The sequence below is a fragment of the Dermacentor albipictus genome, chromosome 6, assembly GCF_038994185.2.
Source record: "Dermacentor albipictus isolate Rhodes 1998 colony chromosome 6, USDA_Dalb.pri_finalv2, whole genome shotgun sequence".
Classification (NCBI taxonomy): domain Eukaryota; kingdom Metazoa; phylum Arthropoda; class Arachnida; order Ixodida; family Ixodidae; genus Dermacentor; species Dermacentor albipictus.
In genome coordinates this window covers 7,642,674-7,659,302 of record NC_091826.1, presented here as the reverse complement: position 1 = coordinate 7,659,302, position 16,629 = coordinate 7,642,674, and the positions used below count along the sequence as shown (strand labels likewise).

Genomic DNA, 16,629 nt, shown 5'->3' with positions numbered 1-16,629 from the left:
GATGCGCCGTCTCGTTTAGATTCGGGAGCGCGTCGCCTTCCGTGGTGACGTGCGCGGGGAACCATACGATCCTCGAGCTCGCGGTTTTGGATCTGTCCGCTTTGGCCAGAATGGCCAGAGCTTCTTTGGAAATTCTACCTTTGGCGTATCTTTACTGCTGTTTACGAGCTTAGTGCGACTTCGCATTCCTGATCTATGAAGGCTAGCGTGGTCGCTACTTCCTCCGCTATTTCTGAGTGTTTGGTGCATACGCTGCATGCGATTCTGATTTTGGAGCCTGTGTCTGTGACTATGCGGTTCCGCTTTGACTAACGCGCGCATTAAAATTCGTACTAGTTCGAGACCGAGCCCGGCGCCCTTTACGAAGCCCATAGAATAATGAACCAACTTGGTTTGCTTGGCGTAGAGCGACTGCCCCGGGAAGGCTGATGAATTAAGCGTACTTTCCCTCTCCCAAATCACGAAGAAGGCGTACGTTGGTCTCGATTTGATCCCCATGGATCAGGACAAATTTTTCAACTGCGAACTTTTTTTTGGTCTGCGAAACCCGAGTGGATATTCTTTGTAGCTTCGTGCTACAGTCGGTTGGATGACAATTTTTTCTTTCATTAGGCAGAACAGAAACGCGCTCACTGGCACTACTTCGTAGGTCAAAATTCCTCACTAAATACACATCGGGGAGCCACCAAATGCCACCAACAAACGAGAGACGATGATAAGCCTTCATACGCCCATACGTGTTCCGCACTCAGAGCTCAAGCTACTCGAGGACTTGAAGGCTCCTGGCTGTCAAATAAGCAAAGTCTGCGGAACCATAGGCGAAACGCCCAAGTATGACAACGCGTCGGACATTGTGCCGGACGAGCAGCTGCGGACAAAACTAAAAGCGAAACCAACTGGAGTTTTGCAGTTGTGAGAAAGAATGCATGACGTCACTTGTTAGTTCAGAACGCTATCTGTAAATGTTTAGTGCAACTACTACGCCAGTTGACGCGTTGCACAAGCTTAAGCCACAAAGGCGTTGCGGTACGTATGTCGAAACTGGCCTTCCAAAAAAAAAAAAAGGTCGTATGTTTAGCAATATAGATTACAAACATGAGCAGAATGCTGTTAAATTAGATTGTTTAGATTAAAACGTAACGCTATAGGTGAGAGACAGTGGCATTTAATCGTTCACTTTGTAATTTTTCTTAGCATAGGCGGCGCGCAAGTTTTCTTGTGCGCTTTTTTTGGCTTGATTTACGTCTCTGCGTGGAAGCTTCAGTTTATTGGCGTGATCCACTATACATTTAGAAAGCCATAGCGCAGTAACGTCGTAACGTTTCCACTTCCTGCGGACGAAGTGAGTGACTTCATACTTCATCCTGGGATTTAGGGTAAGTGCAGGGCGTAGTCGGCTCTGTGCGGCTGTCAGAACTTCGTCTGAAAGAAAACTTTCATCGTTGCCTTCGGCTTGCCAGGTAAGCGTTTGAGTGATACCATATTTTATGGCGGTTGCCACGACCCGCCGTTTGCCGCTAGAGTTGAACGAACGAATTCTGAGGCGATATGTACTACTGTCTTGCCTTTACAGAACCATGTCGAGTCGCAAGACCAAAGGCAGGGGCCCCACGAAGAAGCGGGCTCAGCGAGCCACGTCGAATGTGTTCGCGATGTTCGATCAAGCTCAGATCCAGGAGTTCAAAGAAGCGTTTAACATGATCGACCAGAACAGAGACGGCTTCATCGACAAGGAGGATCTACACGACATGTTGGCCTCGCTGGGTGAGTGTCGCATTGACTAGTGCCAGGAAGGGCTTGGCTGCTTCTTTATATAATGTGGCTGCTCGCTTTACAGGCAAGGACCCAGCGGATCCGTACTTGGACAGCATGATGAATGAGGCTCCGGGCCCAATTAATTTCACAATGTTCCTGACCCTCTTCGGGGAGCGGCTGCAGGGCACGGACCCCGAGGACGTGATCAAGAATGCTTTCGCTTGCTTCGACGAAGAGAATGTCGGCCGCATACACGAGGAACGGCTTCGCGAGCTCCTGACCAGCATGGGAGACCGTTTCACTGACGAGGATGTGAGTACGCGACGTCGTTCTTAACCCGTGGCTGACGGAGTTCCATTCAGCTAGGCGACTTTAGGATTCGTTTGCGAGCCCCCACCTTTGTGATCCCGCGGAGCATAGTTCACAATGGTTACGCAGGAAGTACGCCACACCCGCGCATTCCTCTTTGCCGAAGCAACACTGCTGATCACTCAAAGCACCTCGACAGCTTGCTTGTTAAGAACCATTTTAGGTGTTTGTGCTGAATATGCACACATATAATTGAGTCATTCATGTGGCATGTGAAGATTGTAGTGCCTTTGGTTGCACTTAGTTTTGTATGCATTTCAAGTAGTTGTAAAAGTTTCGTTTCGAGGGATAAACGGACAGTGCATGATTGGTCATGCACATGCAAGCATTTGAGGTGCGAAACGTGAAATGTTTATAGCTAGGTCATGGCTAAATGTAGTTTCAATGCTGCATGTGCCCAGACTGCTGTCTTTACACGCCTTTTACCGCGTGCTCAACACTCCAGTCATGCTTTAAATAATGGGTGTATTCTTTTGTGCTGGGCTCCCATTTAGTGGCGAAGAAGTTTCTACAACTTATAATTTAAATACTTTATTCTTCCTGTAAAATAGGTTACAATATATTATTTACATTATGGTCCAGTATTGGAAAAACTGTGCAGGGTCAATGTATGGCAATGCAGTGCCACTTGGGTAAAAAACCAAGCATCAGCACTCATTACTCATGTAGTGTGGCACGGCAGCTGTGTTCTCTAACAATCTTTTTTATTGTTCCTTCGGTATTTCTTCATTGTTGACTTGTTAAAAGCTGCATCGACGCTATAATTGGTATCGGCCACTTGGCACTACAGATGTGAAGAGATGCATAGAGGAAGACGAAAAAGATTTGTTCATCAGAAACAAGGGCAGTACTAATCAACATGAATGACGGGTGTCCATGATATTCTATATCTCTGAAAAGTATCTGCCTAATACGAACTTATTTTTTTCAGCTCAACTGATGTAAAAAAAGCCTGTTTCTTTTTAGTCAGAATGAAACCATGAAGCACTTACAATCACCTGTGCCTTTATGTGTTCTAGATTACTTAAAGGGGTCCCCTCACACTTGGTGAAAAAACACAGTCCCCAGATAGCATACGCTGCTACGAACATCTCAGCCAAATTTTCCAGTTGTGTGCAGTGCATGGAGCTCGCAATGAGAGCACAAAGTCACTTCTCAAACGCTGTCTTTTCAGCAGAAGCCAGCTTCTCACTCTTTTCTAGATACTTCGTAATATAACAGATTTTCATATGCGGCTGCTATCGGTGAATAGCTAACATCAATCAAGAAGGGTGTTTGGATCAGTGCACTTCTTCCTACTCTTGCTGTGTATCTTTATTGACATAGTTTAAGAAACAGGCTGAAGTGAGCGAAAATCTGCTTTCGAATTTCTATAATAATTATCTACTTCCAGAAGAAGCTGACTATACGCGCCGTGCATGCCGACGGACTCGCCACTGGTGGCAGTCTTGCGCAGAACATGTGGGAGAGGAGCCTGGCGCGCGCCGTAGTTTGCTGTGTCGTTGATCGTGCTTCTCTGTCTTATTCACATTTTCAGAGCAAGATGGGCAACACCATTCGCACGTGTGGGGTGGCCAAAGCTTCAGGGAATGTCAAAGAATTGTTGCAGGGTTGGGGGCTCAAATACCGGCGAAAACGTGCCGGCGATACGGTTCTAATCATTCCCGGCAAATCCTCATGAGCGGGAGCAACGGTAGCAAAAATGGATCGTCACTTTGAATGGAAATTTCTTGTTCTCATCCTTTCCTTTGTCTTGTAGGTGTTTTTTTTCCACTCGATCATAGATGCGTGAGCAACGAAGTTTGTCTGCAGTGCAGCATGAAGTTTAGCGGCATTTCGCTAAAGTTCGGAATGCTGTTTGCCGCTTATATTGCTTTCCGCTTCTTTACCGCGTTGCGCTAGCTAGGCAGCAAGAGGGCATTGCGTTGTATGTTAAAGCTACTGAAGTTTGCAAGAACTGAAATTGTTGGTTTCATGTGGCGCGGTAAATCCTTGCACCAGCTGTCGCGCACTTCATGTTTTTACATCTATGTTATGCGTGGCTTCGCACATGTTTAAGTGTTGCTAGTTGCTCCATGCATAACTCTTGTCGATTCTTTTGAGCTGCAAGGTTTTCACCCTGCCTCATTTGTAAAGGGTATAAATCACGCTGTGTCTTATCGGAATGATACCAAGGAAGTGCTTCTTTGACAGCTTTATTCTTTTCGCCCGAGGGCATCTTAGATATTGTGTTTTTTCTTTTTTTTATCTGTTTAGAAAATAGGTAGTTCAGGGCGAGAATTGCTAACAGTTGCTGCATATGGTATTTTTTTTCCATTTTTCGCTGAAAAGTTCGCGCCACGTTTGGGAAGTCATCACACCTCGATGCTGCCTGAGCAAACTTAACACGCCGAGTGATTTGTTTGTTTCACAACATAGTCCCTTTTTGCATGTGAGTTTTGTACTGAACTGAATTCTTTCTTATACTTTAGCAGGGAAGAAGTTTGGGCGTGTTGGTGGGATACATTCAGACTGGGATACATAGCGAAAAAAAAAAAAAAAATGCACGCTGCAGGCAACTAAACTGGGCCTTGCTGCCAGTGCTCATCTACTTTGACTGGCGCTGCTCTGCCTTTAAATATATCATGTGGCACCTCTCTCTAGCTATATGAAAAAGTACTGAAAAGTTAGTCAGTCTTTAGCTTTGTACGTTTCCAAGCAACTCCCTTGGGGAATTTAAAATTGCACAAACTGCAATGGGAACGGTAGTTCATCGGCGTACGCAGCAGAATCGCATCGGTGGTACAGCACTAACACGCTTTTATTAACCCGTGTATTTGGTGACTTCGTTGGCTAGTGTACACGTTTCCATCAATAAATTGGCAATTACTCTTCTTGAGGCGACTTCGACTGCACTTATTCGGCGATGTCACATGTATTCATCGGCAGAAAAATCACAACGGCATAAGCAGAGATTGCACCGTGCGGATTTGTTTGATAAAAGTCTACACTAACGACGGGTGCTTATTATTCAGGTACAGAAGCAGCATTGCGGTAAGGGTAGAATAAAAAAAAAAACCATTGAGATATCGCATCACTCAACAAAATTTATCGGCTAGTGAGCATGAGCTCCACGTCATGTAAATGGGGTCCATGGCGTTTGTCTGCGGGACACACCTTGCACGTGTGTGGACCATGTTGTCCCAAACACCGGTAACATCGTGTTCATACCCGCTCGCACAGAGATCAGCATCTTCCCTACAGCTGTCACCGCAGAAGCAGCAGCCTGGCACCCGAACAAAGGAGAAATCGCAGCCGCGAACTTCAGCCGTCCTTGCTGCAAAGTGTTGTCGTCTGCTACTGCTCCCGCGTGTACTGATGGAAGCGTCCGCTAGGTGGCTTTCAGTGGCGCCTCTATACTCGGTGCACGAGGCGTATTGTTTGCTGATGCTTGGCTGCCTGCATAGGGATTAAAATTTGGCCACCCTGCTTTTAGGAGTCGTAGCAGCCGGGTCTTGCTAATTTAAACGAATTTTGAACACTAAAACTAGGCTGGAACCACGCGAAACTTAGTCAAACCACACTCACGCATGCCAGCACACGCTCACTCCTGACTGCTCCTGTTTAGATGCCTTGGCAGACTTCACTTCGTATTGAGCTATTGATAGCGCTTGAAAATGCGCAAGTTGGATGTGGCTACTATCCATTGGTCAAGCTGGTGCAGGACAAAACCGGTCCGCACCATGTAATATGGCCGGACTGGAGCATAACAGCGTGAGCGCGCACTCAAGCCTTGTTGTGCACAAAGCAAGCACTGCATACGCACTACAGTAGCATGCAGCTGCCATCTGCTATGTAGTGTAGATACTGCGACCACGGTGGGGTGCTGTGACAAGTCCACTGGCTGAGTGAACTGCGGCTTGCTGAGGACGACCACATTTGGCACGTTATAGGCACCAAATCAGAAGTAGTGGCATCTACATGAACGTCCAAAATCAAATTTGAACTGCGCGCCCCAGCGACGTTCAGTAGGCGGAGGGTTGTGGGTACATCCTGCTCTGCCATTTCCTTCGCAGTGCAAGTGATTGAAGAAGGAACAGAAGCACTGCAATGGGGATGTTTCATTTCCAATAACTCCACTTCTGCTGAACACATTGAAGCACTTCTTGCGGCAAAGTATTTCTGAAATAGCCTAAATTAACTTCAGATGCATTTTTCAACTTTGACAAAAAGTGGTTCAGGGCCCCTTTAAATATAGGACCTTGGAGGAGTGCTGACACGTTTTTAAAATATGATCTCTAAAACACACTTCTCACATATGATGTCTTATTCACACAATAAAGTAAATTGCAATTTCAATTTGTGGATTGCAATCACATGATATATCACCCATTTCTGCGGGGCTCCTTCGGTTGGCACTTCACGATACTGCAGAAAGCCAAATCACCTTTGGAATTTTGGGCTCCGTCGCCATTGCCAATGTGAAAGTTGCTCCGTCCTCACTTTCACTCTGTCGCTCTGTTGTGTGGATGCCAGCTGTGAAGTAATCTAATGCATTTCGCATGTCACATGACTGATTTGTCCGCGATCATGTCCATCATGTGAATCCAGTTTAAGGGGATGACACTTGCCTGTATGAAGGTTGGGAAACACTTAGTGTATGGTATCAAATTAAATTTTGATATTAACACTCATCTTGAAATGCCGCCTAAGTGTCATTGATGTTATTGTGACATGCAGAATTTGCTGGCGTCTAGCAATAAAGCTAGGCATGATGACAATGTTGCCCATAAAATACAGACGGGTCCTGCGCTTGCATGTGTCGACCATAGCAGTTTCAGGAACAAAGCAAGCAAGCCAATGTATCACGACACATCCACCTCTTGCATACCGTTGGTTGATTGAAACAAGCATTAGTAAATACTTTAGAGGTCTCTGATGCTTGCCATTATTTTTTTATGGTTTGGACCTTCATCTAGACACAATAAAATTACATGAAAATGCCATGTCAGTAGGTACTCCTTTAAGGAACCAGAAGCATCCATTCCATCCGTTTTGTATGCTTAAGAGAATGTGCAAGATGGACAGGCACTATTTTAGAAATGCACAAAACTTTTTTTCCTTATAAAAGTATCTTTGTTGCATGAACAAAAACATGTTAATTGCACTTAAAGCAGGAAATTCTCATCAGTTGCTTCAGCAAGGTGAAATTTACAGTCTTCTTGTGCAAAGCTATAATGCAATCCTAATGTGACATGTCTCTATATCTGCACATTTTTCCAATGCATGTTTATTGACTTGCAAGGCAAACCATCCTGCATCTTATGGCAGCATGTAAAGCCTTTAAATGAGAAGTGCAATTAGTGTGCTTGAATGATTGCAGCCATGCAAGTTTCTTATGGTGACTTTGGGTGGTCATTTCAGAGTGCTCCAGAGGTAGTCATCTTGTTCGAGTGGCTGTGAAGTGGCGCTATGGCTAAATTTGGTTGGTTCTTTCAGATCGCTGTACTCAGAACGCAGAAATGCTCCCACTGACGATGGAGCGATTGCGAAATTTGGCCGGTTTGCGCGACCACTATGCAGGCTTCCATCACCGCGCTTTTGCCAGTGTTGGCTCGGCCGTTTATATGGTTTTGTAATTGTGCTGTTATGCTTTGTATGCCTCGGGTCACGGTTGGCAATGTTTGTTAGCAGTGCCTTCAGTTCTACTTTTGAGTCGAGAGGCAAGCAGTGACACTATCTTATTGTGGCACTAAAATCTTCCTGTGCTGGCGTAGACCTGTCTTGCAACCAACAGCAGCTGTAGCAGTTGCTTTTGTAGCCCACCATTTTTTGTCTGGCTTGTGCCCTTACTTGCCGTGATGCTATAAATGTTGCGTCATGCGGCAACATTAGTTGGGCATCGCTGAAAGCTGCTCGGCCTTCACTTCCTCCCCTCTCATTGTTCCGAAAGTGGCCTGGCATTTGGATCATTCATGCTTTCTCTGACTTGGATCTGGCACGTATTGCAACCCGATACCAAGAACAGGATTGACCACTAGAATTCACCATTAGTGTGTGGTCAGCCTAGTTAGTAACTTATGTAAAAGCGTTGTTCTAAGTGAGAGATGCCGGCATGCGAGAAGTTTTATTTGGACAACTGCACATGATGTCAGAATCTGGCTTTCTCTTGGTTGAGTGTCTCTCTCCAATTTAGAAGCTCAGAACTAGTATGTAATAAGAAGGGAAACAGAGGAGGCTCGATTTTTGTTAATCACAACCATATAAAGCCAATACGTGTAATGTAAACATTGTGGGTTCAGTCCACATCAGTGACAAGTTATCTTTTCTCTCACTTTCATTTCCCTTTTCTTTATAATCTTCTACATTTCACTTTAAACCACAGCTAATTACCCCTGGCTTCGTTGCCTGTTGGCTTTATATGGTCAGAACTGGTATGTTGTCACATTGCAACAACCGGGTAGGTGTTCACAGGGTATACATAGCAAGTAAAAGTAAAAAAAAATAGCAAAAAAACAGGAAACAATGTTGTTTGCTTAGGTGTTAATATGTGGGATGTTTAGGGGTAACTGTAACTGAAGATACATTAATTCCCAAGGTTGCTAAGATTTGTGAGTGATTTCACTTTTGTCAGTAAAGGAGTTTGTGTTCAGCTGTTAGGTAATGGCATTGTTATGAGTTGTGTGTGGCATATTATCAATGGAAAAGCATTAAATGGCTCACGAGGTGGAAAATCTGGTGTAGTTGGCATTGGTGTGACCACATGATGATATAAAAAAGGCTACGAACCCTCAACATTTGGTGGGAATCCATGACCTTTAATCTTAAGGCACTCGAACCCTTGACCTCTACTGGGAGTCAAACCCACGAGTTTTGGTGTTAAGTCACAGTCAATTAATATAGAGTTCACTAAAGCACTTGAACCCACGACCATTGGTGGAAGTCGCACCCACGAATTAATAAAGACAAAGTTAATTAAGAGGAAGCTTTAGCTCGAGTGTTCCTATCTAAATACATGTAAAAAGAGAATTTGTTTTTCTCGGCAACCACTGCACCAAATTTGGTGAGGTTTGTTTCATTTAAAAGAAAAACTTAAAGTATAGTGACTGTTGGTTTCGGATTTTTTATTTAGGTTGTCATTTTTATTAAACATTGTCAAAAATCTAAAATTTTCATAAAACGACACCATCCAGTTTACAACTCTGTAACACAGCAATGAAAACTCATAACACAATTAGGTGCATTGAATCTAATAATACATCTAAAACGGATAAAATTGATATGTTACACATGAATCTAAAAAAATTGAGTAATATGCAAGTGCAGCTTTTGCAGAACCCTTGTACACAACATAGCAAATTCACGTAAGATATAAATTGACATAGCAGGTTTGTCCACTTTGAATGATCTAATGGACACCGAGAAGAACCGTTTGCAGAACAGCGGTACCTGTTTTTGATGCAGAGCTATTAATGTGTAAACTTTGTGCTTCTATTTTTGTCGAACTTTAGAATTTTCGAAAATTCTTTTTACAAAATTCAGGCCCTAAATCGAAATTCTGCTTCCAACAGTCACTAGAGTTCACCCTTATCTCTCAGGCTCAACAAATTTCATTAAAATCGGTCCAGGGGTTACCTCAAGAAAGCGTTTTCGCGTTTTACATGTATTTGAATAGGCCGCATCGGACTTAGGCCCGAGCTAAAGCTTCCTCTTAAGACACAGTTAATCAAGATATACTTAATTAAGCACTCAAACCCACAATTTGGTGGGAGTCAAACCCACTACCTTTGGTGTAAATTAAGGTAAAGTTAATAAAGGCACTTGAGCCCACAACCTTTGGTGTTAAGGCAGAGTTAAATGAAGATGACTCAAAGACCATAGGCATCGTGCTGTGGTCACAACGCTTCCACATTCATCCACGTAGGAATAACTAAGTGCACCTTGAATTTTTTTGTTTGTTTTACATCTATGTTTATAGCACCTTGAATTTTTTGTTTGTTTTACATCTATGTTTATAGCAGGTCATTTGAGTAAGGCGCATCTTTTCTGTTGCAGGTTGACGAAATGTTCCGTGAAGCACCTATAGACAAGAACGGAATGTTCAATTATTTGGAATTCACACGCATCTTGAAACATGGTGCCAAAGAGAATGATGATCAGTGAATGCATATTTCATATTTTTGTATCTTTTTATATTGAATAAAGAAAGCGCTCCTTATTGTTCCTTTTTCACAGGGTTGCTGCTTGAATGTGTTGCTGTCTGTTAATTTGTCACTTGAGACACTCGTCAAGGAGTGGGAGAGCTAGGCCATATTGAGTTGATTGCAGCATTGCTCCGGAAATGTTGAACATGGCTTCCCAAAATGCAACAAGTTCTTCGAAAAGCTTAGCTTTGCACTATTCAGTTCTGTATTATGGAAGGGTGATGGTTTGGGCTAGTTAGTTTTCCATGAGACTGTTTGATGCTGTGCAAAGCGGGACAGGGAACACAGGAATAAACGAGGACAAGCGCTTTTCCCCGTTTATTCCTGTGTTCCCTGTCCCGCTTTGTGCTGCACCAAAATGTCTCGTGTATTATGGAGCCCAGCATGTAAAACTTGAAGGGTCAGTAGCCAAGTGCTGACTGCTAACACACTTTGCACGTGTCTTATGTGTGGACATAACTAAGGAGAACAAATCGAATGCTAAAGGACTTAATTACAGGAAAAATGAGAGCAATAAAGAACTGGAAGGATGGTGACTTACCCAGTGAATGCAATCGTCTGTACGTGTGAGGTAATGAAGCTCCTTTTGTGTTGGATCTGCAAGCACATGTAAGCTCTTCCGCTTTGCTGGCTGTTGTACTTATAAAAATAATGTGATTTCTCATACAACAAAGAAGTGCTGACACGGATCCACTAGCTTCAAGATTATGTTGTCTGTTCATTGGCTCTAAAATGCATTCAATTCTGCATTTTGCATTCGAGTTCTTTGTCAATTTTCCCAGTCTTGTGTTTACCTTTCAATTTGTTCTAGGTTATGTTGCCAGGCAAAGCATAAAGTGTCTGATTGTCAACAAAATTTAGAAGTTTGAGTGCTTACCTTTGTCCTCTAAGCTTTAGATGCTAGGTACCACAATAACATTCACACAATACCATTACACGAGAACTGGGAACACATGAAAGGGACCAACATGAGTGCATGCTACCTGTGTCGTCTGTTCACGTGAATTCATTAGCTTGAAAATCGTGAAAGAATGCTCAGCAGCACGCATTTGTAAGCAGCATATTGCAAAGGCAGTAAAGGCAGAGAATTCGACAGTTCTAAAATGGTATGGCTCGGATGGAGAATGCTGAAGGACCGTACTAAATTCCATCGTGACACTGCAGACTAATGTAGGCCTGTTCTGTCACACGTAACTCGCCCAGGAAGTCTGTCTTTCATCGACTTCAACTAGAGGTTGAATCACCTTCAACTTTTGTTTTCTTTTGTGACCTCACCTTTATTTAATATTTGTGTCTTTGCTGTGAGTTTGCCATAGGGGTGAGTGTAGGGTTCCAGAATGTTTCCACACGATATATAGAGCCTGTGCCTTTCTCTGATGTTGGCAAGGGAGTATCCTGCTCCTCATATTTTCCTTCCTGACAATGCTTATGTATTCAAAACAAATAATAATAAGGGAGCCCGCATCTACGGACACTTTTTATTCTCTCCTGGGATGCGCAAGGAGATGAAAATTTTGATTCCTCAATCTACCCCTCGACACTGCAAAATGTCCCGGCAGCAACAAATGTCCATGGCCTCTGAGATGCGGCAGCGGACAAAGTGTAATAGAAGTCTAGCAGAAATTTTCGCGGCCACCTCCATGCATAACGAGGCTCATCTTCGAGAACGTCAGCTGTTTGTGCCCTCCGAAATTACAGCGTTGCCATTGTGGTCTCGGAGGCCGCAGATAGTCGGAAGCGTTTTACATAAAAGTCACAATGTGGCAGCACCGATTCGCCCAGAGGCAGGGTGGCCGAGTTTCGCTTCGAGGTTCGTGGCAATGTCCATGGCCGTAACGATAAACTCGTAAATCGTGACGTTTAAAGGGACACTAAAGCGAAACAATAAATCAGTTCAGCCTAATGAAGCATTGTTTGAGAACCCTGTAGGCAGTCATTAAAAAAATTGTTTCATTATTAGACGAGAAAATGAAGGTCCAAGTATCAGTATTTGAATTTCGCGCCGAACGTCAGCGTGACGTCAGGGATTCCAAAGTATGTTTTCGCATTTGGGCCGCGTTGCCTGAATAAAGGTTCCCGAAACTTGCCATGTTTAATATTTGGTTATTTTAGAATACAATGTAGTCAATCTGTACCGCTATATATAATTAGTAGGCCCTAGAAGATGCCATCGATATCCAAGACGTCACAACCCCCAGGTGCGGGAACTTAAGTAGGCGTCGCCACCCGTATTTTGTTCTTGCGCTTTTTCTGGCTTACCAAACGTCTTACCAAACGTCTCGAAGAGATTGATTGATTGAAAACATCTTTATTTGCAGGATATTCGTAGAATTCGTGGGTGGTAGCCGTGGGTGGTAGTCCGGTAGCCCACTGGTTACTGCTGCTGCGCTGGCCCTCCCCACCAGCCAGTGCAGACGGTCAGGATCATCGCTGAGCAGAATAGCCTCCCACTGCTCCTTTGAGGGATTTGGAATGGGGTCTACTATGGGATTAAATTGACAAGCCCACAGCATGTGGTAAAGGTTAGCTACCTCTCCACAGTGTGGGCATTGCGGGGAGTATAGTGTAGGGTACCACTGGTGTAACTTAGCTGGCGTTGGGTATGTATTAGTTTGTAGCCTCCTAAGAGTGTTCTCTTCCAGCTTATTGAGAGATTTATGTGGTGTTGGGTACTCCTTCCTGGCTGTTCTGTATGGTGCGAAATTGTCAGCATACACTGTTAAAGCAGTTAGGTTGCAGCACCCTTCACGGTCATCAGGGGGAGACGCCCGGTATAGAAGAGCTCGAGCATGCCTGTGAGCGGCTTCGTTTCCTCTGGTAGTTCCAGGTGACCGGGAAACCAGATGACTGAGGCTTGGCTGGGTGGATGCTAAGACAGCAGTGACAACCCTGACCTGTGAATTAATCAATTATTGAAGTTGCGACAGGCGTTCTAGGAGTCAGTGAGCACATCGGCGTTGGCGTTAGCTGCTTCCTCTGCGTGAGTGGGGTTGGATGTTTTCATCGAGGCGCAGTTCACCATCGATCCTGAAGGCGTTGAGACCACAATAGTCACCACTCCATATTGGCCCTGCGGCGCCCACATAGAGGGTGTTAGGTTGCTCGTCCCATTTCTTCTGCAGGGCTTCCCCTGTTGCTTTTCTCCTTTCGATGCTATATGCGGGATGCATGTTCCGCGGAATGGGGTACACATTGATGCGTTTCCTCACATCACGCGGTACTTCTTCCCTTTGGTCTATCGGATTCGAGCAGATCTCTACCTGGTTTTGTGAGTGCGAGCCTATTGAGTTGTGAGAGGCATTGTGCTTCCCACATCCCTTTGAGGGTATTATGTACTCCTAGAGCCATGAGCTTTGCCGTTGGCGTGGAGTTTGGTAGCCCCAGTGCCGTCTTGTAGGCCTTCCGGATCAGTGTCTCCAACTTTTCAATTTCCGACTTGGAGAGGTTAAGGAATGCCGTCCCGTACATTATCCGAAAAATCACGAAAGCCTGCACTAAGCGGATGGCGTCCCTTTCCTTCATGCCATGGTGCTTATTTCTGATACGATGCATCATCCGGAGGATTTGCCTGGTGGATGTTGTAAGCTTCTTCATAGTGGTGGTGTTATGTCGCCCCTGCGAAATATACAGCCCTAGGATCTTGATCTCCGTGGGTTTCGGTACTGAGTGATTGTCTATATACACCGTGATGTTCTGCGCCATGGGTGTCCTCGGTTTCTTCAGGATGAGCAACTCAGACTTTTCCGGCGCACACTGGAGGCCTCTTTCCCTGGCGTACTGGTCCACCGTGTCCGCTGCTGCTTAAAGACGCTCCTCGATCTCGGCGTCACTCCCCGAGTTGCACCAGACAGTGATATCATCCGCATACAATGTGTGTTTGATACCCGGGATTTCGGAGAGAAGGCCTGGGAGATCTTTCATAGCCAAATTGAACAAAAGGGGTGACAGTACCGCCCCTTGCGGAGTTCCTTTCGGGCCTAGAGTGATGGGATCTGATTTTATTTCACCGAAGTTTATAGTGGCTTGCCTTGCTGATAAGAAGTTTTTGACATAGTTGTAGGTTCTGGCGCCACTGTTGGTGTTGGCGAGGCTTTGAAGAATATTTTTATGCAGAACGTTATCAAACGCTCCTTTCAAATGAAGTGCCAGGATGGCCCTTGTCTTCGACTTGGGGGTTGTCTCAAGGAGATCCTTGTACAGGTACAAGAGGGCGTCCTCGGTCGATAGGTGAGGGCGAAAGCCGAATTTAGTGTTAGGTAGGAGGTTGTTCTCTTCTAAGTATCTACTGAGTCTCGTGTTGATGACCATCTCTATGAGCTTGCCCAAACACGATGTCAGCGATATCGGTCTTAGATTATCCAGTTTAAGGGGTTTGTTCGGCTTCGGAATGAACCGAACCTCGGCCGTCTTCCAGGATATTGGTAGCGATATCCTGTAGCCCAATGCTGCTCGTTGAAGCATTCCACCACGAGGTGATATTGACATCGCTGAGGTTAAATAAGAGCTTTGCTGTTATTTGATCTGGACCTGAAGCTGCATTTTTTCTCATGGCCGCTATTCCTGCTTTGATCTCTTTCGTGAGTGAGATGTCCAGCTTCGCATTCGGCAGCCCAGAATACTCCGGTTGTTCCCCGACTGGGTCCGTGCACAGATACCTGGTCTTGAGCTGTTCCACCAACTCTGTGTCCGTACCCGGGATGGTGTGTACAGTCATCGTGAGCCTGTCTTTAGTGGCCGACTTGCTGCTGCTGGGGTCGATCAGGACACGCAGGAGCTTCCAAGTCTTTGACACACCTAGCTTCCTCTGAATACCATCGCAAAGCGTATTCCAGTTCTGTCTGGCCAAGGATATGGCGTAGGATTCTGCCTTTTTGTTTATCTCCTCTATTTTTTTTTTCTTGAGTTTGCGGTTGAGCCGTTGTCTTCGCCATCTCTTTGTCAATGAGTGTATTTCTTCCCATAAATGTAGAAGGTGCGGATCGACCGCTGGGCAATCTTCTGTCGTGCAGACCTCTTTATAAAGGCTTTCAAAGTTTGCACCTCACCCTTAAACCATTCCTCTAGGTTTGTAATAGGGTTTGCAGCAGGCACGTACCCAGGATTTTTTTTCGGGGGGGGGGGGGGGGCCACCACCACCACCACCACCACCACCACCACCACCACCACCACCACCATCATCATCACCATCATCATCATCATCATCATCAGCCTGTTTTATGTCCACTGCAGGACGAAGGCCTCTCCCTGCAATGCGATCTCCAATTACCCCTGTCCTGCGCCAACCGATTCACAACTAGCGCCCGCGAATTTCCTAATTTCATCGCTCCGTCTAGTCTTTTGTCGTACTCGATTGGCTTTTCCTTCTCTTGGTAACCATTCTGTAACCCTGATGGTCCAACGGTTATCTAACAGGCGCATTACATGACCTGCCCAGCTGCATTTTTTCCTCTTGATGTCAATTAGAATATCGTCTATACCCGTTCGCTCTCTGATCCAAACCGCTCTTTCTCTCTCTTAAAGGGGTTGGGACACCAAATTTTGAGGCTATAGAAAGCATGTTGTAGGCTGCTTCCGTATGCAAGGACACCCAGAACGAGGTATCGGACGCTGCAAACATTTCAAAATAATTTTAATTCAGCTCCAAAAAGTCATTAAAAACTCCTTCTCGTAGTCGAGACCCATCGCTAGCGCGGCAGCTACTACGTCACAGAGGAGGAACGAAAATATTGACGTCATAGCACACCGGCACAAAAACGTGACGTATGATGAGTAGCGATGAAATGCCGATTACGGAGTCTGCTGAGCCGAGCGACCGAGCATAGCCTCCACTATGACCGAGCGACAGGCATATAGAAATCCTTTCTTATTGCATAAGGCGTGCAGACACGGACACAGGAGGAGAGAAGTGGACAACACGAACGCCGCACGGCGGCCCGCGAATGGCAAACTGCGTGCAGCGAGTTGCCGTGCCGACGGGCCTTTCACGTTTGAGTGTAAAACAGTAGCCGGCCGACTCCGAAAGAGACCAGGATATGCGGCGTTCGTGTTGTCCGCTTCTCTCCTCGCATAGTCGCATAGTTCGGCAGCTCGGAGCGGTCTCTCCTTCGCTTGGCCTTTCTCAATGTGAAGGCCCGTCCACGTTACCGGCACGGAAACTCGCCGCACGCTGTTTGCCGTTCGCGGGCCCCCGTGCGACGGCGGTTTTGCTGGCGAACGGCGAGATTTCCTAGCCGTAGAGAGCACGGGCCCGGGACCCATTTGTGCGGCAGCCGTACGGCGAAGCGGCCAATCAGCGTCCGAGGAGTGGTCACTCTGTGCACCG

The 16,629-nt window shown here is 45.6% G+C and overlaps 1 protein-coding gene across 1 annotated transcript; it reads left to right on the top strand.

Moving 5' to 3' along the window:
• The first annotated feature begins 1,301 nt into the window (after nt 1–1,301).
• sqh (Myosin regulatory light chain sqh) lies at nt 1,302–10,335 on the top strand. The gene is made up of 4 exons (XM_065424869.1): nt 1,302–1,460; nt 1,574–1,764; nt 1,838–2,067; nt 10,159–10,335. Exons 2-4 carry the CDS (start codon nt 1,578–1,580, stop codon nt 10,264–10,266), a joined length of 525 nt encoding a protein of 174 aa, XP_065280941.1. The 5' UTR covers nt 1,302–1,460; nt 1,574–1,577; the 3' UTR covers nt 10,267–10,335.
• Nucleotides 10,336–16,629: the final 6,294 nt, after the last annotated feature.

What these genes read in the sequence shown, in the direction of transcription:
- sqh (XM_065424869.1), top strand. Translation starts at nt 1,578, where the DNA reads ATGTCGAGTCGCAAGACCAAAGGCAGGGGCCCCACGAAGAAGCGGGCT. An exon ending in CGACATGTTGGCCTCGCTGG is followed by an intron (nt 1,765 to 1,837) that starts GTGAGTGTCGCA and finishes CTCGCTTTACAG; the next exon opens with GCAAGGACCCAGCGGATCCG. An exon ending in ACCGTTTCACTGACGAGGAT is followed by an intron (nt 2,068 to 10,158) that starts GTGAGTACGCGA and finishes TTTCTGTTGCAG; the next exon opens with GTTGACGAAATGTTCCGTGA.